This window comes from Cygnus atratus, chromosome 5 (genome assembly GCF_013377495.2).
Source record: "Cygnus atratus isolate AKBS03 ecotype Queensland, Australia chromosome 5, CAtr_DNAZoo_HiC_assembly, whole genome shotgun sequence".
In the NCBI taxonomy this organism is placed as follows: domain Eukaryota; kingdom Metazoa; phylum Chordata; class Aves; order Anseriformes; family Anatidae; genus Cygnus; species Cygnus atratus.
The window spans coordinates 42,680,886-42,706,556 of record NC_066366.1 but is presented as its reverse complement, the minus strand read 5'-3'; the positions used below and the strand labels follow the sequence as shown (position 1 = coordinate 42,706,556).

Genomic DNA, 25,671 nt, shown 5'->3' with positions numbered 1-25,671 from the left:
TGCCTTGACCTGAACTTGTCTCTCATGTCTTAGAAAACAGGATTAGCTCTAACTAGTTCATCTTATGTAAATTAAAAGCCAGCTCTCTCTCGTATTGTTTAGCAGGGCACAAGGATTTTTAGTTAAAATGCAACTCTGAAGTTGATACTTGCCTGTGCAGTGAAAGCTTTTAAATTTCCGGTCGTCTTTTCTCATCGTTTCTCTACGGTTCGGTTTTAGTTTAGTTTGTAATTTTATTGCTTTTTGCTGCAACTTTTGTTTGTTCTTTGGATAGATGTTCTCCACTGTGGCCTTTCTGCTTTACCAAAAGTGGTTGCTCTATTTGTTCCGTCCTCCGCTGTGTCCTTAACTTTCTGAGTGATGTAAGCTTGCATCTTTATGTAGCAAAAGTCCTAATCTTCAGACTTTCCACGTGTGGGATTTTCTTTGTACTAGTAGTTCAGTTTATGCCTGTATCTGTGTTCCCTTCCTTAAAGGGGAGATACAGGGCTGCCTAGGCTTAAGTGATGGGCTTGTCTGAGCTGTGTATCGAGTGTATCCTTGCATCGTTCTGAAATTAAAGAAAAAACATTTCTTTCTATTCCTCATGGGCTCCTGAGAAGAAGATGGAATGTAACTTTGCAGGATAGTGATTTGGTGTTTGTTTTCCTGATCACAGCTTCCCATTCCTGTAGCCACCATTTGTTCTCTGACCTGCTCTGTCTGTCCCGCAGGCCATTTTCTGCCTCCTGGTGGTTCTGGCTGAGCCTGACTGGGGTGAACCTTGCTGGAGCAATGGGGGTAAAGTTCGTTGGCCTTTTTGTAGTCCTCTTGGTTGGTCTGAACACAATCTATGATCTGTGGGACTTGCTGGGGAACCTCAGCCTGTCACTGGTGAGTGTCAAAAACTTTTCTTTTATGCTAAGGGTTTCTTTGTTTTGCTTTCTTTTGCCTTTATAAGTCTCCTAGTTTTTGACAACCACGGAAGCAAACAGCGATGCTCTGTCTGCAGCAAACAGGCACCTGAGGTAGATGGCAAAGATTAAAGGTGAAAGTTACAATGGGAAAATTATTGCCATATGTTTTTAAGAAACACATACTACAACAGGATATATCTCTGTATCCTGTATCTCATAGGAGCACAAAAAGAGGTTGTGGCTTTTTCCTGAGAGAAACTATTACCTTTCCAGTTGGATGAGTTTTATTTCAGGCTAGGCTGAAAATGCTCATCGGCAATGGCTGTACAACGGCCCAGAGCAAGATGTCCAACACTGTTCTGTGACCTTCTGAGGAGTACGTGCTACCTGGCAGACAGGCATGTCGTGCAGCGCCTGGTTTACATGAGCAGAGCAAGCTCAGGCTGTGCTTGATGGGAGTGCGGTGGCCTAGGCTGCATGGCAGTGGTGTGCTGTAGGTGGGTCGTAGGCAAGCTCTGTAACACGCAGTCTCTGTAGCTCGTCCTGAGGATGGAGGGAGCTGTAGACTGCTTGATTTCACACACATCTAGTTCTTGTAAGCTCTAAGAAATTCACTAGTGTATTTGGGTGCCCTGTTCTAATCTATTGCATTTTGTGTTTGTGGGCAATGAAATCTGATATTTGGAGAAATATCCTGATATCCCATCTGCTATCTGGCAACCAGCAGGAAAAAAAATGTAATTCTTCAAGCACACCTTTTAAGAGGTGTTCAGTTCGCCTCTTGTCTCAGCCTCTTCTGAAACTTAAAAATCCTGTTTCTTTCACTTACTACTTCTGTCCTGTCTCATAAACAGTGGGGGATTTGGGGGACTTTTTCTATTCCTGCTGTGTGATCTGTTTTCTCTGATTAATGTGAATCAACATGGGCTGCAAAGATGCAGTGTTCCGGCTCCGGAGAAGCACTTCTTGAGCAGAGTCAGTTAATTGCATTTGAAATGGAACAAATCCATCATGTCTAAGCTTTCTGCCAGCAGACGGCTGCACAGTGATTTCATTTGTGCTGCTGGCAGCAAAGGCAGCAAGCTCCTGAGTGTTAGAATATGTAAAGAAATTTACTCCAGAAGGTAGATGCTTTCTGAATAACAAAATATTTGGCAATTGTAGCGCTTGAGAAGGGGGGGGGGGAAGCAAGGATCAAACCCACAAAGCCTGAATAATTTCTCTCTGCATATGTTAGGAAACTTCATGATTATTTACATGCAGGGTTTTGGGGATTAATTTGATTTCTAGAATTCTCAGCTTAACTTGGACCGCTCTTCTGTTTTGCTTGATGTTGTCCTTCATGTGCATTTTCTTTTTGGACTTTGCATTGAAGTCTGTAGTTAGAGAAATCTTTTTCACGCAGATTAAAGCATGTTTCAGTCATTTTGACTAGGGAACTGGAGGTTAGCTCATATGGTGCTGTGCTACAGAAATGTGGTTATGTGCCATCAGTCAGCGTTTTTTCCAAGTGTCCAGTGGTTATCAAATGTTCTGCTCAAGCACCTGGGCTGAGCAACTGCTTCTTTTGTTGGCTTCAGTAGGTTCTTTGTTTTGTAAAATACTCAGCTCTTAGAATCATAGAATATCCCGAGTTGGAAGGGACCCATAAGGATCATCAGGTCCAACTCCTGGCACCGCACAGGTCTGCCCAAAATTTTAGACCATTTCTCTTTCCCCATTACTTCTGAAATCTTTGGATCTGGTATTAATGGATGGAAAATGATTAGCTTAATGATTGTGTGATAGGTATCACAAAAAAAAAAGATAGTAAGTGCGTTTGCCTTTATCAGCTTTGTAGTTAGATGTGGACATTTAGCAAACAATTTTTGCTGTTCAAGGTATTTTCTTCTCCCACAGCTATTTATTACCCATTGTGTACTTTAGATTATGAGCTCTGTTACCTGCAGTGTCAGTAGGATGTGATGTGCAATCACATATTGGCCACCTGTGTACAAGCGACCTCTCCCAGTGATTTAAATCAAGTGCTCTGCTTTTGTGTTGAGGCAGCTGAAATGCTTGTAGGATTTGCTACTGACTTTTCTATAACTTCTGGCTGAGGAGCAGCAAAACATGTTGCAGTATGAAAGTATCCTTGCTAAATGAGCTGGTTTCTGTGAACGAAGCATATTTAGCCCGTGTTATATTCACATCTTTGTTTGGTGGGAGTAGTGCATGTAGCAGCTTGTGTGCTCATGTTTTCATTTTCCCTTTTGCTTACCTTTAAGAATTGCTATTCTAGAAGTCCTCTCCTTGCTGTGATTTTATGTCAAGATGTGTACCACTGGTGAACAGGTTTTTCCTTTTCAAAGGAATCAAGGACCAAACAGGTCCTTGTTTTCAAAGTTTTGTCAATGGGAGCTGCCCAACCTCCTTCCCTAAAGTTAGGGATATTCAGTATTTTGGGAAATTAAAATATCCCATTGTCTTTTTTGTCGTCCCTCCAAGAGCCTGAAATTTCAAGGTTACCACAGCTCCGCGTTTTTGAGATGCACAGCAAACTGCCCAAACTTTTACCTTTCTCTAGGCCTCTTTGAGGTAATTCTCTAGCCTGCTGTGCATGTGTGCGTGGCAGACTGCTACTCAGAGTCCTGCAAAGTATGGAGTGGAGTTGTCTGTAGCTACACTGTTTGATCCTGGTTGTGTTTATTACAGGTCATGTTTGGGAAGCATTTACTGGCTCGTGTACTCTGCCTCATCCTGCTCCCGCTTGCCCTCTACACGGCCATGTTTGCTGTTCATTTTACAGTGTTAAATAAAAGGTATTTTATAATTCTTTTTTTTTTCCAGTAGAAAAATCATCTGTCTATGCTTTGAATTAAAGACCATTGATTATGGATTTCTCCATTTTCAGCATCAGAAGCACAGCCACAAGCTGTGTCTTTGTTTAGTTCCCTTCCCAGACTCCCGCATTGCTCTTAAAGAGAGGCTCTGGTCAAGCTGGCAGTGAAACAGAGTTTGAGCTTGAGACTTTGATGTGCCAAGGAAGTATCCTAACCAAACTCTCTGTATTCTTTTTTTCTTCCTTCCCTTTCTTTCCTGGACCTGAAAATGTCTCAACTCCATTCCTTTTTGTAACTATTAAAAAAAAAAAAAAAAAAAAAGGCATTGCATTCCTGAAAAAAGCTTTGACTGTGATTAAAAACGTCTAGTAAGTGTGCCCAAAGACTCTATTCTGAATGTCTGCCACTAAGGAATGCTTTTTACGTGGAAGGGGCACAACAGCAGTAAAATCATCAAGTAATGTTTTCCCACATGCTAATGTTAAGAGATGAGATTAATAAAGCATTAAAAAGAATATAAACTTAAATCTCTTATTTTTCAGTGTAAGTCAGCTGGTTTTACCTCTAACCTATTAGTGGATACGAGACTTCTGGAGCCACAGGGACAGGCTGTGTTATATCTGACCTGACAATGGGTCAATTTATTTGTTAGAAGAACACCTCGAAAGATGGTTGATGGTGCCAGAAGGCATACATCGTTGTCTTCTCAAGTCCTTCCAACTCTGGGCAATTTCGTGCAAGAGTGTGTGTATCATGTATCTGTTGTGATTCACAGCATTAGAGGTGCATCTAAGGCAAATCCAGGCAGTCTTCTCCTGAGGCCATCTGGTTTTGTCTTTTTTTGTCTTTTTTTCTTTTTCATTTTCCTTTGTAAAAACAAATTGGTAGTGCAGGATAGTTTTGTATGCTTGTTTTGCCAGATTTCAAATTGTCATATTCTTTGCTCTATTTTGTAGTGGTCCTGGCGACGGTTTCTTCAGTTCTGCCTTTCAGTCCCAGCTGATCGGGAACAATCTTCATAATGTCTCCATTCCAGAGCGTGAGTGTCCCAGGGAGTAAACTGCTCTGAGTATTGTCGATGTACTTGGGAGTTTAAGTAAAAACAACATCTTCTGTGAGTCAGTGCAGGACAGTGCAGATCATGCCTTTGTGGTCATGGTCAGGTCCATGCTGTTCCTCTGTATGGTTTTATTAACAGATTTATCAGCAGAAAAGAAAAAGGCTGAAAATTAGATTGCGCTTAACGCGCGGTCACTAGCTGCCTCTTCATATTACTTCTTGAGGGAAAGGCACCATTTTGAGGGGTTTGACAGTGTTGTGTGCATGCAGCTGCTCTTCTTTTGTTGGCCTTCAGTGTTGCTTGAGACAACAAAAAGATTTGTCCTGTTCAGCTTAGATTTGTAGGTGTTCGGATATGAGATTTCTTGCCAAAAGAAGAGTGTAAATTCAAACTACCTACTCCTTTGTGTCACAGCATGCCCCTGGTCCTGCTGTTTTGTAGTCAGCATGCATATGGACTTAAGAGAGTGGTGGCTCTGTGGTTGCTCCCTAATCCTCTGGTTCACTAGGGACTATTGAGTCTTTGCTATGCATTTGCTGTCTGATTACTATAGCTTTTCTCTGTCTGCTCCTTGCTCCAGAGCTGCTACTGGAAGAGCATCAGGTCCTTTCTCCCAGATGATCCACTTGTGTTGGGAGGTTGTGAAGGAAGAAGGTGTCTTAAGGCAGAGTACCAGCTGATAGCTGCCTGAGCTTGCCTCCCTTCCCTCTTGTGTTGCTGTAGGGGTTGGAGGATGGAGTGCTTCAAACTAGTCATGTGCTTTTCAAAATTGATTGTGTTTTAATTTGACCAGCTACGCTTATGGAAAGGTATCTCAAGCCTCTCTCTATGGAAATTGCATACAATTAACCTATCGCTTCTGTTTATGGGAGAATAGATGGAGAATTTTAAAAGGTTCATATATTATGTAACAGTTTTACTGAATAGTGGATGGTGTTGGAAGGTAAGCTTGCAATGAGCTGTTTGGAGTAATATGTCAAACAGGAAGCGAGCTTTCATCAAAACAAAGCAGGAACATACATGCCTAATCAGAGCACAGCAGGCTGGCTGCGGGAGATATTTATAGGAGAGCTGCCTTATGCTTTTTTCTCTTGTTCCTTCCCGTTTAGATTTGGCATACGGATCTGTGATCACGATGAAGAACCTTCGGATGGCAGGGGGATACCTTCACTCCCACTGGCACCTCTACCCAGAGGGCGTAGGGGCTCGCCAGCAGCAGGTTAGTGCCCTGCCTCTGACTGCAACCATCTTACTCCCATTGCACTTAACATTATTTGCCATTGTGACAGGAGCTGTGTATTTACTCAGCACCTGTTATCCTCTCGGTGCCACGGCTGTGCACTTGGCTTGGAATCCTGAGTAAAAAGGATGCTTGAGAGCCCACCAGCTTGTACCAAAGAGGTGACTTACAGTAACAAAACTTTATTGCAGTAGCAAGACCACTCTCTGTAGACGGTGGCCTTGAGGACTTAAAAATAATGTTCTGTAATGAAAGTGCTGTTGTTACCTCAACGAAGGCAGTAAAACTTAGGTTTAAAACAAATATATTACTTTCCCTTATAGGTTTTGTTGCTGTATGTTAAAGTCAACAGAATAGGAGTGCTGGGTGTTGTTTTCATTCCTGCCACGGGCTCTGTGGCCTTATGTGAATTACTTCCTCTTGTGCCTTGCTTTCCTCATCTGTCAGCAGGGAATTTGTAAGGCTTTGTTCATTAAATTGGTTATCTGTATACTTGTAAGCCATTCATTAACCATAAAGAAAAGTGCTTAGCTGAGCTCTTTAGGGGCTTACGTTTAAGTGACAAACCAGTAAATCAAAGTGTAAATCAGAAACCATATTACTATTGCTAATTAAGTCTTAGAGAAATTAAGTGCATTTCTTATTTTTGTCTGTCTTCATCGGGCTTCACAAATCTTTGCAGCTTCTGTGGCTTTCCCAAGATACACTCTGCAGTTTGCATGTTAGTGTCTAAAAATTGTTCTGAACTCTTTGAAAGAAAGTTTCCAGAGAAAAACAGGTGTTTGTTTTTAACTCCATGAAGCCTCTGTTATGAGGAGGAGGTTTTGAAAAACATTTTTTTATTAAGCATGTTTTCCTGCTGTTCTTGCCAACCAAAAATTCTAATACTGTCATGCAACATTGATGTTTATTACTGTAGATGGAGATATAATACCAAAACTTGCTCAAGGATAGGCCAAATTAAAGTGCAGAGCATGCTTCCTGACAGTAAAAGCAAGCGAGGGGGATTTGGAGGATGCTGATGAGAGTTTCTTTGAGAGTGAGTAAATGGGACAAGGTAGAGACTTCCCCGCCACCGCCACCCTGTGATCCCTACCCTGACAGTGGGATCAGTTAGGGGACTCGGAGAGTTTTTGGGGTATGGAGAGGGGAAAGGAGTTCAGAGCTTGGAGGAGATTTGGGGGAGGAAAAGATGGAGACTGTGATCTCTCTTTGCTTCCTCCATCACCTCCTCTGATGATGATACGACCTCAAAGTAAGAGATTTTGTCTCCAACTCCCCCTTTTTCCCACACGAAGATACTCCTGTATGCTCTGCCTCAGTCACCCACCTGCTGGGCTGTCTGCTTGCATCTGAGTGGGAGGCACAGGTGTGGGATTGGGACTGGGTCCTGGAGAGTAGGGCTTGCTGCTTCTGTGGCTGGAAGGGGAGAGTGAGTGAAGAGGGCACAGTTCCTCCTGCTGGGAAGGTAGCCTCCCATAGCAGCACCCTGGGGCCGAAAGGTCTCCCCTGCTCTTGGTAGCAATAAGAGCAGTTACTCTATGTGAGGCTGAGCAGGCTGGTGAAGATAGCTGGGTTATAATACTGCTTTAACAGCTGATCCCTGAATTCTTCTGACTTTGGATCTTTTGGCAGAAGTATTATGATTGTCATAAGCAGTCTGTTGTCATAAATATCTACCAACGATGCCTGTCTGTAAAGCCAGTGCTGTTTCCATCTACTCATACTGGTCAGTGATTATTCACAAACTTCAGATTTCGATATCCTGTTGTTGTAGAAGGAACCTCTAAAGGCAAGCTGTATGGTTGGAAGATGTTAACTCATGATGCATGTGAACCGCCTTTAAGTGTAGTGCTCTAGTGCTCCGGAGTGGATGTGCTGAACCCTGAGTAACGGGTGGGATCTTGGTTAACTTGGGTCAGTAACCAGCTTTCTGAAGTGAAATACTGTAGAAGTCTTCCTAGGTTTTCTCTGTTAGTAGTGCATTTGTTTGGGACTTTGATTTGCTGGCAGATGCATCTTTGCTATCACCGACTTTATTCTTGTTTGGTAAAATAATTTATCCTGTGCTTTTAGGTCACTGCCTACTTACATAAAGATTTGAATAACCTGTGGATTATAAAGAAACATGATTCAGATGCAGGTAACAAATACCAGTAAAGAGCCTTTCATAACTGCTGCTTCAGTTTTTAACATAAATATGCTATGCCCCTCCAGGGCAAAGTATCCTTCATAGATAAGAGGAGGGGAGGAGGAAGAACAAAGGGAATCTGACTCCATCTTCGTCAACCCTATTTGTGTCTACCATTTTTTTATTTTATTTTTTCTCCAGGATGTACAGTAAAAGTAAATTAAGCTTTTTTTGGCTGAAGGTTGCATTGACAACTTTTCAGTCAGGTAGGGTTGCCAATAACGGAGAGGAAATTAATCTGAGCTCAGTTAATATTTTGTGGAGTCTGTTATTATGGCTATGAGTCCTGGAGAAGTTGGTTCCTGGTATGTTCTGATACATGGTGTTCAAGTGATTTGCATGGATGCTTGCTTGGGATAACATAGATTATTGAAGGTGATATTCTCTTGATTTAGAATATCAGTTAGTGTAGCTGAGGCATGTTTGGTCTAGGATAGTTTCCTTTCTACACCTGCAGCACACATATATAAAAATTGACAAGGAACACTCTAAACAACAAAGAAATGCAAGTACCCTATCTATTACAAAATTATAAACAGTCCTACAAGTGTCATTTTATAGTCCATGAAATTGAAATGTAGATATCTAGTTTTGATGTTCAGTTAGCCTAGCCAGGCATCCTCTTTATTTAAGGGCACTACGTGCTGCTTCGGGTCATATTACTCTATAGAGTAACCCTCAGGGTTGTTCTTTAAACTCGAGTAGACTAGAGTAGTGATTTACAATAAGCTTACACAAACTAGTTTGCCTTGTATTGTCTGCTTGAGGCATGAATGTTCCCAAAAAACCTTGAGATCCTGATTTGTTTGTCAGTGCTTTGGTATGATTAGTTTTCTTCCTCCAGCAGATCCGTCAGACCCCTCCAGCCCTGTGGAGTTTGTGAGGCATGGAGATATTATTCGCCTGGAACATAAAGAGTAAGGACGATTTCTGGGGTGTGAAGAGACTGAGTGATTGAATAGAACTGGAGGGAGATTTGGCCTGCCAAAGACTACATGGTTAGGCCAGCACAAGCTGGTTCTGGGGCAGAGGTGTCTGTATGTCTGCATTGGCAATGTGGGCTTTGTGGAGGTTTTCTTCTTTGGTTTATGTTTTGGTGTGTGTCTGTAAAATGGGAAACCTTTAACAGAAGCACACAACTTCATTAGCAGTACCTACCTAAGCGGCACAGGGATGTGTTCAGCTACGCGAGGTGCAATAGTAAAGGTAACTCTTCTGCAAAGAAGCAATTCAAAACCCACGTTCTGTCATTTTTGTCCACTCTCTGAGTTTGTTAGGCAAATTGAGTGTGGTGTTCTGCCAGTGTATTGCAAGTGGCTTGTTCTTGTGTGTATAGGCAGTATCCACTGCAAAAGCAGCACTGAGATCACGGCGCTGAGACATTTTGAACGAAAATGTTGGCTTTTGCCTTCGTGATGAATAAATGAGGGGGAAGTAGGGGAGCCCTAGCGACTTGATATTTAATCTTCATCTCATCTAATGTCGCAGTGCCGTAATGCTCTGTGCTCTCATGGCTTTTATTTCTTAACAGAAGTTCTATATTTGTGAGCCTGGAAATCATGTCTTACTGCGTGCAGTATTGCACATTGACAAATCATTGCGTAAGTCTTCCAAAAAGATTTCAAGACTAAAAAAAAAAAAAGGTACATTGAACTTTGGGTTTTACTGCTAAGTATACGATAATGAAAGTGGTAAAATCTTGGTTTGGCAATACTGGGCTCGCTTAACTTACATGCTGGAGGGGAATTCTGCAGAACGGGAGGTAAAACTGCAGCGTTAGGGAGAAGATCCAGCAGGTGGCTCTCCTCTCTTTGCAGACAGATCTCATCAAGTGTGGGCAGAGGCTTTGTGTGCAGATAAGGCAGAGCTAGATGCTGCTTTATTGTTGGTGAGGGAGGCTCATAATGAGTAGATTTAGTAAGAACTGACCAGGATATGGCCAGGCTTTTCTGGTTGCCTCATCTAGCAGTCCCTGCTGGAGTGAGAGGCTGGTCTAATGGGGGCCATGATCCCCCACCTCATTAAATCTGACCAAAAGGTACAGTCTTTCCCCTCAACAGTAAAACTGATAATCTAGAGAGGTCAGGATCTTGTTCTGCTTCTCGCAAGAGCAGGACTGGCAGTTCCACCTTTCTCCTTTCATAAGAAGAAAAAAAGCACGTGTGTATGTGGGTGGACGTCAGTGCAGTTTCACCTAAATGTTTTTGATTTACGAGCTGTGGTAAATTACCACTTGGAGGTGGTGGTTTGTAGCCTGAGGGCTGGATTTATTCATGGTGTCCTTCTTTGCCAGCACTGCCCAGTGTGGCATAAACTCAGAGTTACATGGTGGGGAGTGGCTGTTTCACTCTGTGGCCCCATTGCTATTGAAGCTGCATCTTGCTCTGCCCTTCGATGGAATTTGGTGGTCAAAGTGCTGGTGGCTGTCTCTGAATGCCTCAAACCAAAGATCTTATCGCAAATCTATTGAGACATTTTAAACAAACAAACAAGTTTTAACTTTTAATTTCATTCCAGAACTTCTAGAAATCTTCACAGTCACCAGCACGAGGCTCCCCTGACGAGGAAGCATTTTCAGGTCACTGGCTATGGAATAGTAAGTGAATGGCAAGAGGAAGCAAAAGCTGTTTGTTGGGGGGAGGAGGGGGAGTTCATACCGTGCCAGGGGGATTTATTTCTGCTCTTAGTTTGTTTGCCAGGGTGGTATGTGTAGATGTAGATCTACCGGCTTGGAGGAGAAGTTGGTCTAGTATAAAATAGCTTTTCTTATTTAAGGTCTGTTTAATATGAACACAGACAAGAAAATAACTTAAGCTTTAATGTCAGTCTAGCTTTGGCAGCGTTCAACTCCATAAATGCCAAACTGAGCAACCTTGAAGTTGCTCTGACAAGTATTATTTTATGTATTTGGCCTTGTCACGTAGACAACTGGCTTCTGTTGACAGAATGATGACAGAATTTTGAATCATGAAAATGAAATCTGCTTTGAGGGCTGAATTTCCAAAGGCTGTTGCCTAAACCCTTTCTATGAAGCAGCCAAGTTGCCCCCTTTTTGAAACATAACTCTGAGCCACAGTCAAGTATGAATTTGAAGAAAAAAAAAAAAAAAAGGTTGGCAAGATAAAAATGTGTCTGTGGTGGTTGCTCATGTCTAGAATCCTCCGTTTCTTATGGGGAATCTCTTCTGTGAAGTCTGAGTGATGGTAGTGTGGGCTCTTTTGTTTAGCTTTGTCATCACTGGAATTTCAGAAGTTCGTATTTGCAGTACTTCAATTGCGTGTGTCTTTTGGTTAGGTTTGTTTGTTTGTTTCTCTCCTATGGTGTTTTTCCATGATAGAATGGAACAGGAGACTCCAATGATTTCTGGCGGATTGAAGTGGTGGGCAGAAAGCCCGGGAAGCTTATCAAAGTCCTGCGGAGTCAGGTCCGGCTAACCCATGTGGCCACAGGTTGTATACTGGGCTCTTCTGGAAAGACTCTGCCGAAATGGTAAGTAGCTTGCATTCCTTGCCTGCCCCGCCCCACACGGCCTGGAGCTACCATGTTCATTTGCTTATTGGTACTTCTAAATTTAAACTAAGCAGTAACCATGTTTCCTCCATTTCTTTATCTTTAAAAGAATAATAATAATAAAAAAAACCTTTAAAATAACTTAAAAGGTACTTAAAATACAACCAGATGATCAGGGTTAGGGTTATGCAGCTTGTTATGGTGAAGGTGCGTGCTGGGCAGCGGCTCTGAAAAATCATATCCCCTACCAAGAGATCCAAGATTGGCATGGGCATAATTTTGTCATGCGTTAAGATCAGGAGGGGATGACAGCCGTGTTCTTCAAGGCCTGTTTTAGCCTTAACGTTCACCAAAATTGCTAGAAGCTGGGGCAGTTCATGCTGCTCCATACCATAATCCTCCAAACCTATTGTTATCGGTGTTAACTTCTTTTGTTGCTGGAAGTTCTTCTGCCATTTTTATGTGAGGCATTTGAAGTGTGAGGGCAGTGGTAACAATCTGATGTTAACAGGGCATGGGTTTTAATATGTTCACGGGTTATATATCTTCATCACAAAATGAGGTGCATGCAGAGACATCCAGACTAATGCCAAACAAGCTGCTGTATCTGCACAGCTCTGCTGTGTGGGATGCTAACACAGATCCTGAAGCAGCAGGCTTCTGCTTCGAGCTGCCTCTGTTACTGATAGCTTAGGTTTCCCTTCACTGTTTTATGGTTTAAAAAAAAAAAAAAAAAGCTACTAAGAAATCCAGTGGATGCTGAATCATGGTGAGTGCAGGCAGATACCTCTGCTGGTGACTGCCTGGTCAGGAATGCAAATGGCATTTATATCTTTTCAGCAAGACTGGGTTCATGGGTAAATAATGTGTTTGGTTTAAAAAAAATAAATCACTGTCTCTGACAACAGCATTCAGGAAGGGAGCTATTTTTTTTTTTTTGTACTAACACAAACTTACCCCGTGAGTGAAAGTCACTGCTGCAAAATATTTATGACATTAAGAGCTGAGGGGGAAGAAAACCCAGGTAACTGCAAATAAAGATTTTTTTTTAAGAGTTTGAAGGGGAATAATCACTGTCCTTCAGAGAGTTAAGTGATGGTTAATTAATGTAATTAATTAATTAGTGGAAGTAAGCTTGCTGTGTGGCAGTAGGGAGAAACTTCCTTATTAATCTGTCAGATTACTGCAGGGTCTGATGCACTTTTAACCAAAGTATTTGGTGTGACTTGTTAGAGATAGGGCGACAGAGCAAGTGAACTGTTGGTGGGATCCTCTAAAGTTGATCCTTTGTTTCTGTAAAAGTTTCCGTACGCATGGATTGACTTAATGATGGTGATTTCTTTTTTTTCTGGAGAGACTGTAAGGGTTGACTTGAAGTTGTCAACACGCAGCTTCTTTGTGCTTAGTGTTTTGATGTTAGGCACCCAAATTTAGAAATGTGGCCCATATATTTTGTGGAATTTTTATGTAGGCTTCCTTTCAAATCCGTTTTGGTTTCTACATGGTGGGATAGTGTCTGACCTGTTGTTCCTCAGGGGCTGGGAACAAGTGGAAGTCACCTGCACACCATACCTGAAGGACACTCCCAATTCCCTCTGGAACTTCGAAGATCATATCAACCCAAAGTGTGAGTCATTTATTTTCCTTTACTTTGAGGGTCCATTTTGGCTTGCTGTTAAGGGAAAGGATGAGCTATCAGATGGCAAGAACTGGCAGTCAGCGTTTTGGATTTGTCTGTTCTTCCACAGCTCAGGAGCAAACTTGCTAAACTTGGGCCAGTTGTTCAGAGATGCGTAGCCAAGGGGAGGTTCACATCGGATAGCAGGAAAAGGTTCTTCACTGAGGGGGTGGTCAGGCACTGGAACAGGCTTCCTAGGGAAGTGGTCGCAGCACCAAGCCTGCTGGAGTTCCAGAAGCATTTGGGCAAATGCTCTCAGACACGTGGTTTAATTTTTAGGTAGTGCTGTGTGGAGCTTGGACTTGGATGGGACAGTCCCTTCCAGCTCATATTATTTTATGATTATGTGACTTCACTGTTTGGACATTAAGCCGGTGATAATGTTTCAAGCGTAGTGGAAAATAAAAACACATTTTAAGGATTTTGAGATTGTCCTGGATAACAAAAGTATGAAGCCTTATAGGCACTGTGGTGCAAGCTGTTATTTTTAACATCGTTGGTTCAATTGGGAATCATTGCTCTTAATATGAGTATGTTGTGTATATTTTAAAGATTTTTTTTTAAGATCTACCCTGCTCTGGTATATTTTCTTCCTTCTCTTATGGGGTATGTAAATAATGACTTTGCAGTGCCATCAAGTAATAGATAGTAGAAGTATGACAAAGACTGGGAAGAGAACTGTGTGCCAGTAACGACAGATGGGCCTTGCAGCCTCATCCAGGAGTTAGATATGTGTCACAGCCTCATTTGGCCTGGATTGTTTGGTATCATTTTCCTCCCATGAATTGCAGATGACTTGGGCTGAGTTCCGAGTTACCAAAGAAGTAGTGCTCCTCACCTTTTCAGAGCAACTGTGCAAATTGGAGGAAAGGAATCCTGGGCTTGTTGACTTGGTAGAGTTTCCTCTTCTGTTGTACTGCATTTTGTATTCCCACACTCATGGCTCATTTACAGATAAACAGCAGCATATGAGCAATATGTCTCTAATTTCATCTAGAAATAGAGATCTGTTTATTTCAGGGACACTTACATATTTCTCTTGCTCCTGGAAGTAAAGGAGGAAATCTAGGAGTGCATCAGATGTGAAATTCACTGGGGGATACTTTGACTTCAAGCCTCTGCATTTAGAATATGAATGAATTGCATAGGGAATTAAAAGAGGTGCTAGAAGCAGATTTGTCACAGGAGGAGAGAGTTTAGTTTTATTATGCAACAGGCAAATAAAAATAAAACATACAGATTTCTAATCTATTTTTCTCTCTTTCTGTAGTGCCCAATATCAGCCTGGATGTTTTGAAGCCTTCTTTTGCAGAAATTCTGCTAGAATCCCACATGGTTATGATCCGGGTAAGATACCATTAATTCCAGATGATCATTTTCTCTTCCTTTATCTCTCATTTTAAAAAAGAAAGAAAGAAAAAAAGCATTTTCTGAGATATCTGGGTGATGGCTGTAAGCTAGGGCAGAATTTATGTGCCCCAGCAACCTACTTGCCTTTTTGCTTAGAAAAAGAGGTGGTCTTGAGGCTAATTTTTCCAAAAGTTTGCAGGCCTTGGGCTTGATGCCTAGCTCTGCTGTTAAGGTGATTTAGCTACAGCCTAGTTCTGTAATCTCTTTGCTGCTGAAATTCTGTTCTGTAAAGGAGAGCTTAGGATATTTTCCTAACTTACCAGAAGGTTTTGAAGTTAAATTAGTATTTGTGGGGCAGGAGGGTACTACTATGGTCAGCTACTGTGGTCACACTCAGGAAAATTAGGTAAACAGACACTTAAAAGCACAATAAATGTTTGAATTGAAAATGGAAAACTCCTGTTACTTTTTTAAAGCTCATTGAGATGTTGCATTTTCAGCTTTCCTCTTTATGCCTAAAGATATGTGCAAAAGAGAGAGATGGATTTAATATTTTCAGGGTGGATTGGTCGTGTGGTCTTTCCCTGTGTTTGTTCTTTGATCTTAGCCACAGCCCTTCTGCTTCTAGCTTCTCACTCCATCTGAAAATAATAGAATAGTTCAGTTGGAAGGGACCTCCCAAGATCATCTAGTCCAACTGCCTGACCTCTGCAGGGCTAACCAAAAGTTAAGCATATTAATGAGGGCATTATCCAAATGCCTCTTAAAGACTGACAGGCATGGGGCATAAACCACTTCTCTAGGAAGTCTGTTACAGTGTTTAACCACACTCACAGTAAAGAATTTTTTCCTAATGTCCAGTCTGAATCTTCCCTAGCACAGCTTTGTGCTGTTCCCACGTGTCCTGACATCAGTTACCAGGGAAAAGAGACCAGCACCTCCCTCTCCACTTCCCCTTCTCAGGAAACTGTAGAGAACAATGAGCCTTCTCTTCTCCTGTCTAGACAACACAAGTACCCTCAGCCTCTCATAGGACATGCCTTCCTAACCCTTTTACCAGCTCTGTTGCCCTGAAGAATGGGAATGTACCACTTTGATTTGGGAGTCTAAGGTTTAATTTGTTTGTTTGTAAAGGTGATCTCAAATCTGCAAAAGAAAGAAGGTAGTCAAACAACTTATTACTAATGTTAAGTATTTCCATGGCAACCAGTGATAATGTTGTCTCAGGTAAGAAAGCACCTGCATGAGTTTCTATGGAAATAATCTTTCTGAGGTTTTCCTTTGAGTGAAAGGAAGCCTGTTGAAGCAGTCTCTTACTGAACAGACATCTTACTTATGCAACATGTATCCTTAGTGATAGAAAATACTGCCTTTAATCATACCCAAAGAATGTTTTCACTTGCTCAATAGTATTAAGACGTTCTTTGTCCTCATTGTAACTATCTTCAGAAGATGATGTGTGCATGTGGTCAGAAAACAGTCTTTACTCAGGAAGAGTATTCTTGTATATTTGTAAACTCAGGTGTTTCTGAGCAGTCTCTGCAGCACAGCTGCCCACTCATTTCATTTTTTTTCTTGATTTATTTGTAGGGGAACAGCGGCCTGAAACCAAAGGACAATGAAGTTACATCCAAACCCTGGCACTGGCCTATCAACTACCAGGTGTGTTGATCAGTCCACCTTCCTTTCTGTTCTCAGGTACTTTACAATGCTTCTCAAAGCACAGGACCTCTTAATCACATTGAAGCTGCATTGAAGGGAAGTTGTCTCACCTTTGACACTGTAGAAAATAAGAATAAGCTGCATTGATTCAAACCCATTTTGCTTACTTCTGGTTTGTTTCTTCAGGGTCTACGTTTTTCTGGTGTCAACGAGACAGATTATCGGGTTTATTTGCTGGGAAACCCGGTAAGTTGGAACAGGAGATTCCAAGACAGCGTCCTTAGCAAATTTTAGCTTACTCGTGCTTTTTCCAGTGACAATGATTCTCTTACTCTTCTTTCTTTTGGACTGTCTCTCTCATTTTATTCTTATGCTTGCATGTAGCTTTTCATTTCCTTTCACGTGTTCATTCCTGTTTCCAGCCTTAAGTCCTAAATCTTTCTCTTTTCCTACATAGGTGGTTTGGTGGCTAAATCTGTTCACTATTGGGTTGTATCTTCTGACAGCGATTTCCACTGCAGTGGCACTGAAGAGAGGTGTCCAGCTGTCATCTGAACTCAAAGGTGAGGTCAGTTCTCCTATGCATCCTACGTTATAGAATCTCTATTGTAACACCCTGGTTTCCTGGCATAGAAAAGCTGACGTTAGGATTTCTGTGTTAAAAACTTTCTCATAAGTCATATTAAAGCCTCTGGAAGTTGAACATAATACTGGGGTAGAGCATCAGAAAGGTTAAAGTGTGAAAATTCACGGGCTGAGATAAAGACAGGTGAAGCAAAAGCTGCATGTGCAAGCAAAGCTAGTCAAGGAATTCGTTTGCTGCTTCTCATTGGCAGGCAATTTCAAGACAGCAGGGCTCATCACACACAGTGGTTTCTTGGGAAGACAAATACCATCACTCTGAATGTCCCCTTCTCCTTCTTTTCCCCCAGCTTTTATTACTGAGCGTGACATCATATGGCATGGGATGTCCCTTTGGTCAATCTGGGCCAGCCGTCCTTGCTGTGTCCTTTCCTAGATCCTTGTGCACCCCCGGCCTCCCCACTTGCAGGGGAGCACGGGAAGCAGAAAAGTCCTTGACTCTGTGAGCACTGCTCAGCACCGCTGGTGTGTTATCACCACTATTTTCATCAAAAATATGAAACGCAGCATTGTACAAGCCTCTATAAAGAAAATTAACTCTATCCCAGCCAAAACCATGACATTACTGCCTTTTGGAAACGACCAGATGCATATCTGTTGGAAAGGCTGTTTTTGATCTGGCATACCAGTATGAAAAGGTGATAAAATCTGATGTTTTTTCTAACAGAGCTACTGACCGCAGCCAGGGTAATACAGCTTTTTGCAAATCCTAAGAAGTCATACATTGCAGTTTACATCGATGGCTACTTATTTTTGTAGATCTCTGTGTTGGTAGGGAAATCTCAAAGGTGATGTGACACTATTAAGTCAAATAATAAGTTGTTAGCTAATCTGCATGCAGACATCAGAGCTCTCAGTCCTTTCCCCATGCTGTGAAAGCTAAGCAGCATTTCTTTCCAGGAAAGGCTGGCAAAGTGATCATCTAGATGGCTTGTAGTCTCATTGCAGAGAACATAAAACATCGGAAACTGGAATGACCTCATTAGTCTAATGTGCATCCTGAGAAACTGCAAATCTGTTCTTAACGTAGAGCCTCTAGGGCAACCTCCTGCCAGTCCACTGAGACTTGTGTCTTAATATATCTTTTTTGATAATTCTTATGTAAAATGTAATACAACATACAAAATGCTATATAATAATAAAATGCAATAATAGAAACATAGATGTAGTATATAATATCTAATGCTCATTTTTCTCCTGGAAAATGTTTGTGTATATATATAAAGAACGTAGTAGCTAGGATAGTGCAGAGGCTTGGACCAGTTTCAGACCAATGCATGACTTACTCCAAAGATCATTCCTGTTTGTTTTGCTGTGATTCACATGCTACTTACTGTGACAAGGCTTGTAAACAGGATCTGTTGTTGTGGTTTTTTTTTTCTGCTGAAGCGTGTTTGTTTGTGTTCCAGAACTGTCCCGAGTTGTGCTTCGTGGTGGAGGGCAGATTGCTCTGGGCTGGCTCCTTCATTACCTCCCCTTCTTTACGATGGGCCGAGTTCTCTACTTTCACCACTACTTTCCTGCCATGCTTTTTTCCAGCATGTTGACAGGTAAATACAGAAGATTGAAAGAAGATGAGGCAGGGAAACAGGTGAAATTCTGTTAAATGGAAATTTTTCAGACTAAACAGTATATTTTCATATTTTTTTTTCTGCTTGTGTAAAGTGCTTGAAAGCACTGACTAGCTGAAAATGTTTTTCACAAAGCAGCTTGCAGTGCCAAACTCTCTCTCTTTCACTGCCACACTGAAGAGGCAGTCATGCCTAGTGGTTAGGGCATTTGAACTGAGATGTGATTCCTATTCTCTGTTGTCTCATTGTTATTTTATGTGCTTTTATACGTGTTACTTCCTTTTTTTTTTGCTGTCCTTAGATTTCTGTCATGTCCATTTGTAATTCAATCTTGGTAGTTTTTACTGTGATTTTTGTGCCACCTTAGTTAGCAGGCTGGGGCCCAGATCTCTTTTGCATTTATTCAAGTGGGAAGGAAGGAAAAATAACTTCCTGCTGATAGAAAACCATTTCTGTATTTCTGAAGGTTAACAAGGTAAATGAATTTAAAAACTGACAAGGTTTTTTGGTGTTAATAGAGCTTGGTCAGCTCAGTCTGACTGAATGTAGCAACTTGTTTGGCCTCTGCATTGCTCCTGATTTTTGCCTCATTCTTCTCCTAGGAATCACCTGGGACACACTACTGAAGTTCTTTGCTGGGTTCTTGTCCCCCAGCACTGCAGCTAGAAGAGTATATGGAGGTGGGATCCTGGCACTGGTTCTGCTCATCATGTACAGGTGAGTGCTGAAAGCTCAACTTTTGCTGAATGTGTAACAACCACAGTCTCAGTGGAACCTTTGTGCCTGTTAACTGCCCTTAGCATTTGTCTCTGCCTCTCATCTCTGCTGAACATCAAGCCCAAACCTAAACTCTCAAATTTGATTAGATTCAGCATCTGTGTCCCAGCGACATGTTTTAAAACATCTTTCCATTGCAGGGAATCTTTTCTTTTATTCTACCACTCAGTACGAATGCTCCATTCTCTTCTGAACTCCAAGTTCAGTGATCTCTGATTCTAATCCCCATGCTAGATGGTGGCAGATCCCTCAAACACAGGCAAATTCTTCATTGCTGTAGGCTTTCTCAGCTGGCTGTTCTTCAAAGCTACTGTTTTCTGAAAGAAAATAATACCTGTGAAGAAACTGGGTATTATGTGTATATTGTGCTCAGCAGAGATTAGGATGTCACCAGTGAAGTTCAGAGCATCCAAAAAACAAAGGTCCCATAGGACATCTGTATGGACTAACACGCTGCATTGTTCTTGAGACAGAACACTGTGCTGTTTCTGATTTTGGATTCTTTCCACAGCTTCTACCTCTTTCATCCTCTGTCCTACGGGATGATAGGACCCATGGCCTCCGACCCCAGCAGCCCCATGGCAGGGCTCCGATGGATGGACTCCTGGGAGTTCTAGAGCCAGCAAAGGGAGCCTGGAACAGAGAATAAGAAGCACGAGGACTGCTGGGTGTCGAACTGATTCTGGCACTTTGGAGATGTGACTGTAAAATGCCCTCTCTTTGGCGTACTCTGGGTCTAGTAGCCCTGTTATTTTGGCATTTGTTTGCACTGCCTGCATTGGGGGATGCAAAAGCTGACCATGAGAAGGTTCTCTTAGAAAGACTTGTGTCATGAATCCTTAAGTTATATTCCTGGCCAGTGGGCTGCTTAACTCTCAGTTCTTCTGAGCAGCGTATCAGAACTCTTGACAGGCAAACAGCAGTGGCATTCCAGCAGTCAGAGCAGGACAAGTTGGAGTGTGTGCAGTTGCATGTTCACGTGTGTATGTCTGTCTTCCTCCTTGCAATGTAAGTACCATTGCAGTGTGAGAGCCAGGTAGTGTCCAAGGCATTGGGATTTAAACTGTATTTAATGACCTTTCTTACGGCAAGGTTTTTCTTCCTAAAGCTTCAAATAAGCATGCGGGGATCTCCATGCTGCTCAGCCCTGGCTGTTGGAATTTTTTGTTCTGACCCTGAATTTTTATAATGTGACTGAAAGGGGTCTGCTTGAAATCTCCTGAGCCACTGTGCCTTGTCTGTCTCCCAGGCCCTCTGCTGACAGAGGAGATGGAGATTGTTTATCCTTTTATACTGCCTTGCTTTCTGGTCACCTTTAATCATTTAGAGCAATCACCTAGTAGGCCTGCGCTCAGAGCCAGACTGTTCCAGCTCAGCACTTTGTAGCTGCTTTGCAGTTCTTTCTGAAACTGCTAAGGAAATTACAGTGGAAACAGCAGGTGATTTATTTTCTGCCCCAGTACACTGTGAAGATGAGCCTTTTGGGTGTGTGATTGTGACTGAAATGATAGCTTGAAGATTTTAGACAGCTGTCATTTGTCTTCTGATCCAAGCTATTCCAGTGCCAGTACCTATGGCATTTAGGAAAAAAGCTTCATCTTAATGAATGTGGCAGCTACAGAACTGGCCATTGGTATCTGCACTCCATATTCCAATACTGAGCAAGTTCCCTCTCATAGATGGCTGTCCAGCTAATTAATCACTGCACTGAAGGAAATGTGAGGCCAGGCAAAACTTCTTTAAGTGTCAACAGCTCTTGAATGTTGAATCCACCCCTTCCAAGAAAGTGGAAGATTGAGGTGCCTTTCTCCTCTATTAGGTCTACTTGTGTGAATTGTTCCTTTTAGTCCATCTGTGCTCTGCCCAGTTTCAATTTCCTGTCACAGTTCATGGTCACTACTTAGACCCCAGCTGTGTTCCTGTCTCAAGAACTAATATTTGCAAAACTCTTTTGTGTATGCTTCAAGGAACTCAAGCCTATCATTTCAGATTTCTTGCTCTGCTTTTCAGCCGTGCATCAAAACTGTGGGTACTGAAAGAGCAGCGTGTGTGTCTGTGTTTAGATGTACATTCATTTCTCTTATCAAACCTTGAATTCTGATGTAACTCCTACAGCACAGAAGGGCTGCATTAACATCCCCAGGATAGTTGTTCTCTGTGGGGGACTGAGACTCCATCACACTGGCTTTCATTCCTTTTTAATAGAGGAGTCATAGGATTGTTCAGTAAGGCAGCTGCTCGCTATTGTAAGGTTCTGGTGTGAAGTGCCACGTCTCTCCCCAGAATTTGGCTCTTATAGAAACTAACTCAGATGGTAGAGGTCTATGCTTTTGATTCTAAAGGTTTTGAGTTAATTACCTGCTGATAATTCTTAGTGGGAAGTCATTGCACTAATTAGCTACTGGGTTTGATGATTCTCTTCCACTTGGCTGTTGCAGGAAGTGCCCCCACCTGCATGAGCCAGGGGTTCACAAAGGTGGTATCTACGAAAGAAAGATGGGGGAGAAGGCTGCAAAGTTCTTCAGATCCAGCTCTGTGTTAGGAGCTGTGAATCGTTAACTGCTGGCAGCATGGCAGACAGACTGTGCAGTGCTGCCTCTGTGGCAATGTGATTCAGCATCTGTTTTTGGTGAGATTATCAGCCCAATGCTTTGCTATCCTGATCCGGAGTTTTTCTTACAGTAGTTCCATTGCCATGGGGAGGAATTTCCACAAGAACTGATAAAAGCTGTGATTTGAAGTGAAGTTTTTTTTCCAGCCTTTAACTTGTCTTTAACACTAATGGCAAAAAAAATAAAAAATAAAAATAAAAAACAAGAAACTTGTGTTACGCAATAGCACAATGCATCTGAGTCTGGGGCTTAGCTGGCTGAAGGGTGGTAGTTGTCCTACTCCCATCCCCCCGGCTTCTGTTTCAGTATAGACACAGGATTTTTTTTTCTTTAGGATTGCCAGTTCAGAAATTCTCTGAGAACACTTGATTGGCATTGAGACTACCCTATTTCTTAGGTCTTGTGTGCTGGTAATGGGATGGAGGCATACAGTGGAAAAAATCCAGATATTCCACCAGAGGGAGCAATGTCCAGCTGAATCTCTTTTGTCTGTACTTAATAGTATTGAAAGGTCTACATTTGAAGACTAGAGGGTAGACATTAAAAAAGCACACATTTCACCTGCAACCACTGGACTCCAAGGCTTGGGTTTTCAAGTAAGTGTAAGTGGATGTTGCTGCTTTCTTACAGTAGAACAACACTGGAAAAATAGTGTTTGATCCTCAATATTTGCTTCTCAAAAACAAACATACAGACAAAAAAACAACTTGTCAGGCCATAGCTAGAACAGAATAGTAACCATTATCTTGCTAGATCATTAAAATATAACAGGATTCCATTAACTGACTCTGATACAAAAGGTCTCAGAGTGGTGCAGGAATGAGGTAAGGGGTACAGGGCACTCTTTGCATTCTGAATGGAATTTGGGCTGCCTTAGTTCAGCTTTTCCATAAATGTTTGTGGAATGAGTTCAGGTTCATCCTTAGGGTTGCTTATTAGTCCTCTTCCCAAGTCATGTGGAAAATAGCTAGCGGTGCTTTTCAGGGCCAGAAGGTGCTGCTCTCTGGAGCAGCTGCTTGCTTTGAAGTTTGTTTGACAGGGCTCCTTTTATCACTAGTGAAGTGTTCCATCAAACTGCGTGTGTAGATTCAGAACACACAAAGCTGCAAGCCTCCAGGTTCCCTGTTTCAAATTTTTTTGTGCGTGTGTGTAAAAAATATTTTCACCTCTTCAGTCTTTGGAGGATAGATAGATGGTCTCTAGGCTCACCTGGCTTATCCTAGACAAGCCATTCATCTTAAAAAGGTTGTGTTAACAGCTGCGTCAGGATACCTCTGCGCGCACACGTATTCTGGCAGCAGGGACTGGCCTGTGTCCAGGAGGTGGACTATACATGCTCAGAGTTGTGACTGTGAGGAAGATTTGACTGGAGATTCCTTTGTCAGTATTACCCTTAGTCCAGGTGGAGGATTGCATGTCATGCATTGCTTGCCAGCCTCATTCACAGTCCTGTGAACAGGACAACCAGCACCACTCTCCTCTGTGGAGAGTTTTCTTTTTGTATTGATTGGGTGGCCTTGGTGGTGCACAGAGAGCATTGATATGTTCTACCTCTTTATATCTCTCTCCTCCCTTCTTCTTTTTCAAGTGCTTCCCACAGTACAGGACATGTAATTGGTTTTCCTCCAAGTTTTTAGGTTGTGCATCTGTTTCTTAGGGGAGTCAGAACAAGGGGTGGGACAGGACACCACATAGTATCCTGAGTGAACCTATCACTTGCAGTGAGAGTAAAACCAGAACCAAATTATGGAAAGGTAAAGAAATGTTTAATAGGGTAGGATTTTTCTGCCAACTGTCCCTCTGTATACCTCTGAGAATCTTTATCAAGGGACTTGAGAGTGAACCAGCTGTTAATGTGGAAACACAGGCATTTACCTGAAATTCTCCATTGTTGCACTTAGATGTTTCCCTTCCAGAGGCCATGCCTGTGTGATTTAGTCTGAGTTGGCACTCTGCATAAGTACCATTGTAACACCGTTTCCTCCTCTCAAGATACTGCAGCAATGTGAAAATCTCCTTGGCTGTGGTCCTGCATCTCCAGCAGCTGAGGAATGTAGGTAAGATTTTTTTTTTCCCCTTTACAGCAAGTGACCACTCCTTGGGTGGTGGAGTGACCTTCGACCCCACTTAACTGGTCAAGTAACTGCTATGAAGGTGGAAACCTGTGGACAGTTAGAATATCATAAGGCTCTTTCCAGCTGGAAAAGGGAAGATGAGGAGAAGACCACCTCCATCGCGTATTTGCTGTCTTCATGGTGCTGTGGGCTGCAAGCAGTCAGGACTGAAAATTGTCTGTTTTAAGGCACTAAGACCTGAGTTGCATGGTTGGTTGTGAGTTGCTTAACTTCTTTAATTCACTTGCGCTCTTCTCTTTGAATGTCAAGGGCTATGATTGTCACTGGTAACAGCTGTGGTAGGGGAGGTACTAGCTCTGAAACCACTCCTGCTGAATTTGTGTTTGGTCCTAAAACCTCAGCAAATGAGTTTGTGTTTTACAAGAGGAACTGTTTAGAACCATCCTGGAGAACTTGCCCCCCTCGGACCAAGAGTTTGGAGCAGCAGTGAGAGGGGCTCATTTGTAGTTGTCTTACAATCCGAGCCTTTCTTACTAATGCTGCTGGTGTGTGTGTGTGTGTGCATGTGTCCATCTGTCCATGTTCTAAAAGTGGGATTACTGCACCGTATGATGTGAAAGGGAAAATGGTCCCTTGAGCTATAGATGTATTTTGTACAGGGAATCATGGAAAATGTGGTAGAATTTTGAATTCAACTTTGTAATAAATACCTCTCAATACCTATTCTTTCTAGCATTCTCTTTTGGGCTATATCTTGTTTCAGCTCCCCCACCCCAGTCCCTTCTCTTCCTCACATGCACAACTGAAGTTCTCCAATGGCGAATCTGACTTAGGACAGCAGTGATCTACAAACCAGAAGTCGTTGCCAGCATCAGCTTTTAGCATGCAAATGTTGCTGGACTGCAATTCCCGGAGGTCGGGTCTTGCTGCAGTCCAAGCGATGCGCTGATGAGCACAGCAGGAAGCGAAACTGGTACATTTGGCTGAAGATGAAGTACTGTCTGTTGACATGGATTTATTTCTCTATGGTAAAACTGTGTTAAATTGTAAGTACGTGTAATACGTCCTGTTTAATGGGTGTATTCATCAGACTTCTGGTAGGTTGCCTTTAGACATTTAACTTGACAGATCGAGTAATTTTTTCAAGGAACCAACATTTTTCTATGAGTCATTCTTAGAGTGTGTAGTGTCCGTAACATCAGACTGATGACAGTTTTGTACAAATGAGGCCCTTGCTGTGAACTAAATGCAAAAATCTAATAAAACAGTGCAAGAACGTAATAAAACTGGAATGTTGTAAATCTGAGTCAGGCTGTACGCCAGGCTGTAGTAACAGGGAAGTGTTTACTTTTGAGTACAGGATAGCAAGGGGTTTCCATTACTAACGTAAAACTAGAAGGGGAAAAAAAATACAGCCACCTTATTTGTGGCTACACACTGATGCCTAAACCATTGCTGGAGGAGAGCCAACCGGTCTGTTTAGACATGGTCCAAGGGCTGTTGAAGTAAAGTCAGGACAGCTGGAAACTGGACTATGACCTGCACAAGGTGATAAAATAGGTTGACAGATGGCTACTGGAAAGCC

The 25,671-nt window shown here is 42.2% G+C and overlaps 1 protein-coding gene across 2 annotated transcripts in view; it reads left to right on the top strand.

Moving 5' to 3' along the window:
• The window catches only part of POMT2 (protein O-mannosyltransferase 2), a 29,212-nt gene extending 4,055 nt beyond the window's left edge, over positions 1 to 25,157 (top strand). The window contains exons 6-21 of one of the 2 annotated variants that reach the window (XM_050711249.1): positions 714 to 873; positions 3,591 to 3,697; positions 4,675 to 4,757; positions 5,888 to 5,997; positions 8,095 to 8,161; positions 9,057 to 9,126; positions 10,727 to 10,805; positions 11,547 to 11,698; positions 13,255 to 13,346; positions 14,668 to 14,744; positions 16,338 to 16,409; positions 16,596 to 16,655; positions 16,867 to 16,972; positions 18,461 to 18,601; positions 19,225 to 19,339; positions 19,911 to 25,157. In XM_050711249.1, coding sequence (XP_050567206.1) covers positions 714 to 873; positions 3,591 to 3,697; positions 4,675 to 4,757; positions 5,888 to 5,997; positions 8,095 to 8,161; positions 9,057 to 9,126; positions 10,727 to 10,805; positions 11,547 to 11,698; positions 13,255 to 13,346; positions 14,668 to 14,744; positions 16,338 to 16,409; positions 16,596 to 16,655; positions 16,867 to 16,972; positions 18,461 to 18,601; positions 19,225 to 19,339; positions 19,911 to 20,016 — 1,597 coding nt within the window. In that variant the 3' untranslated portion in view covers positions 20,017 to 25,157. Of the gene's footprint in view, positions 1 to 713; positions 874 to 3,590; positions 3,698 to 4,674; positions 4,758 to 5,887; positions 5,998 to 8,094; positions 8,162 to 9,053; positions 9,127 to 10,726; positions 10,806 to 11,546; positions 11,699 to 13,254; positions 13,347 to 14,667; positions 14,745 to 16,337; positions 16,410 to 16,595; positions 16,656 to 16,866; positions 16,973 to 18,460; positions 18,602 to 19,224; positions 19,340 to 19,910 lie in introns of both variants that reach the window. The other variant, XM_050711250.1, reaches the window with a different exon arrangement.
• The last annotated feature ends 514 nt before the right edge of the window (positions 25,158 to 25,671 follow it).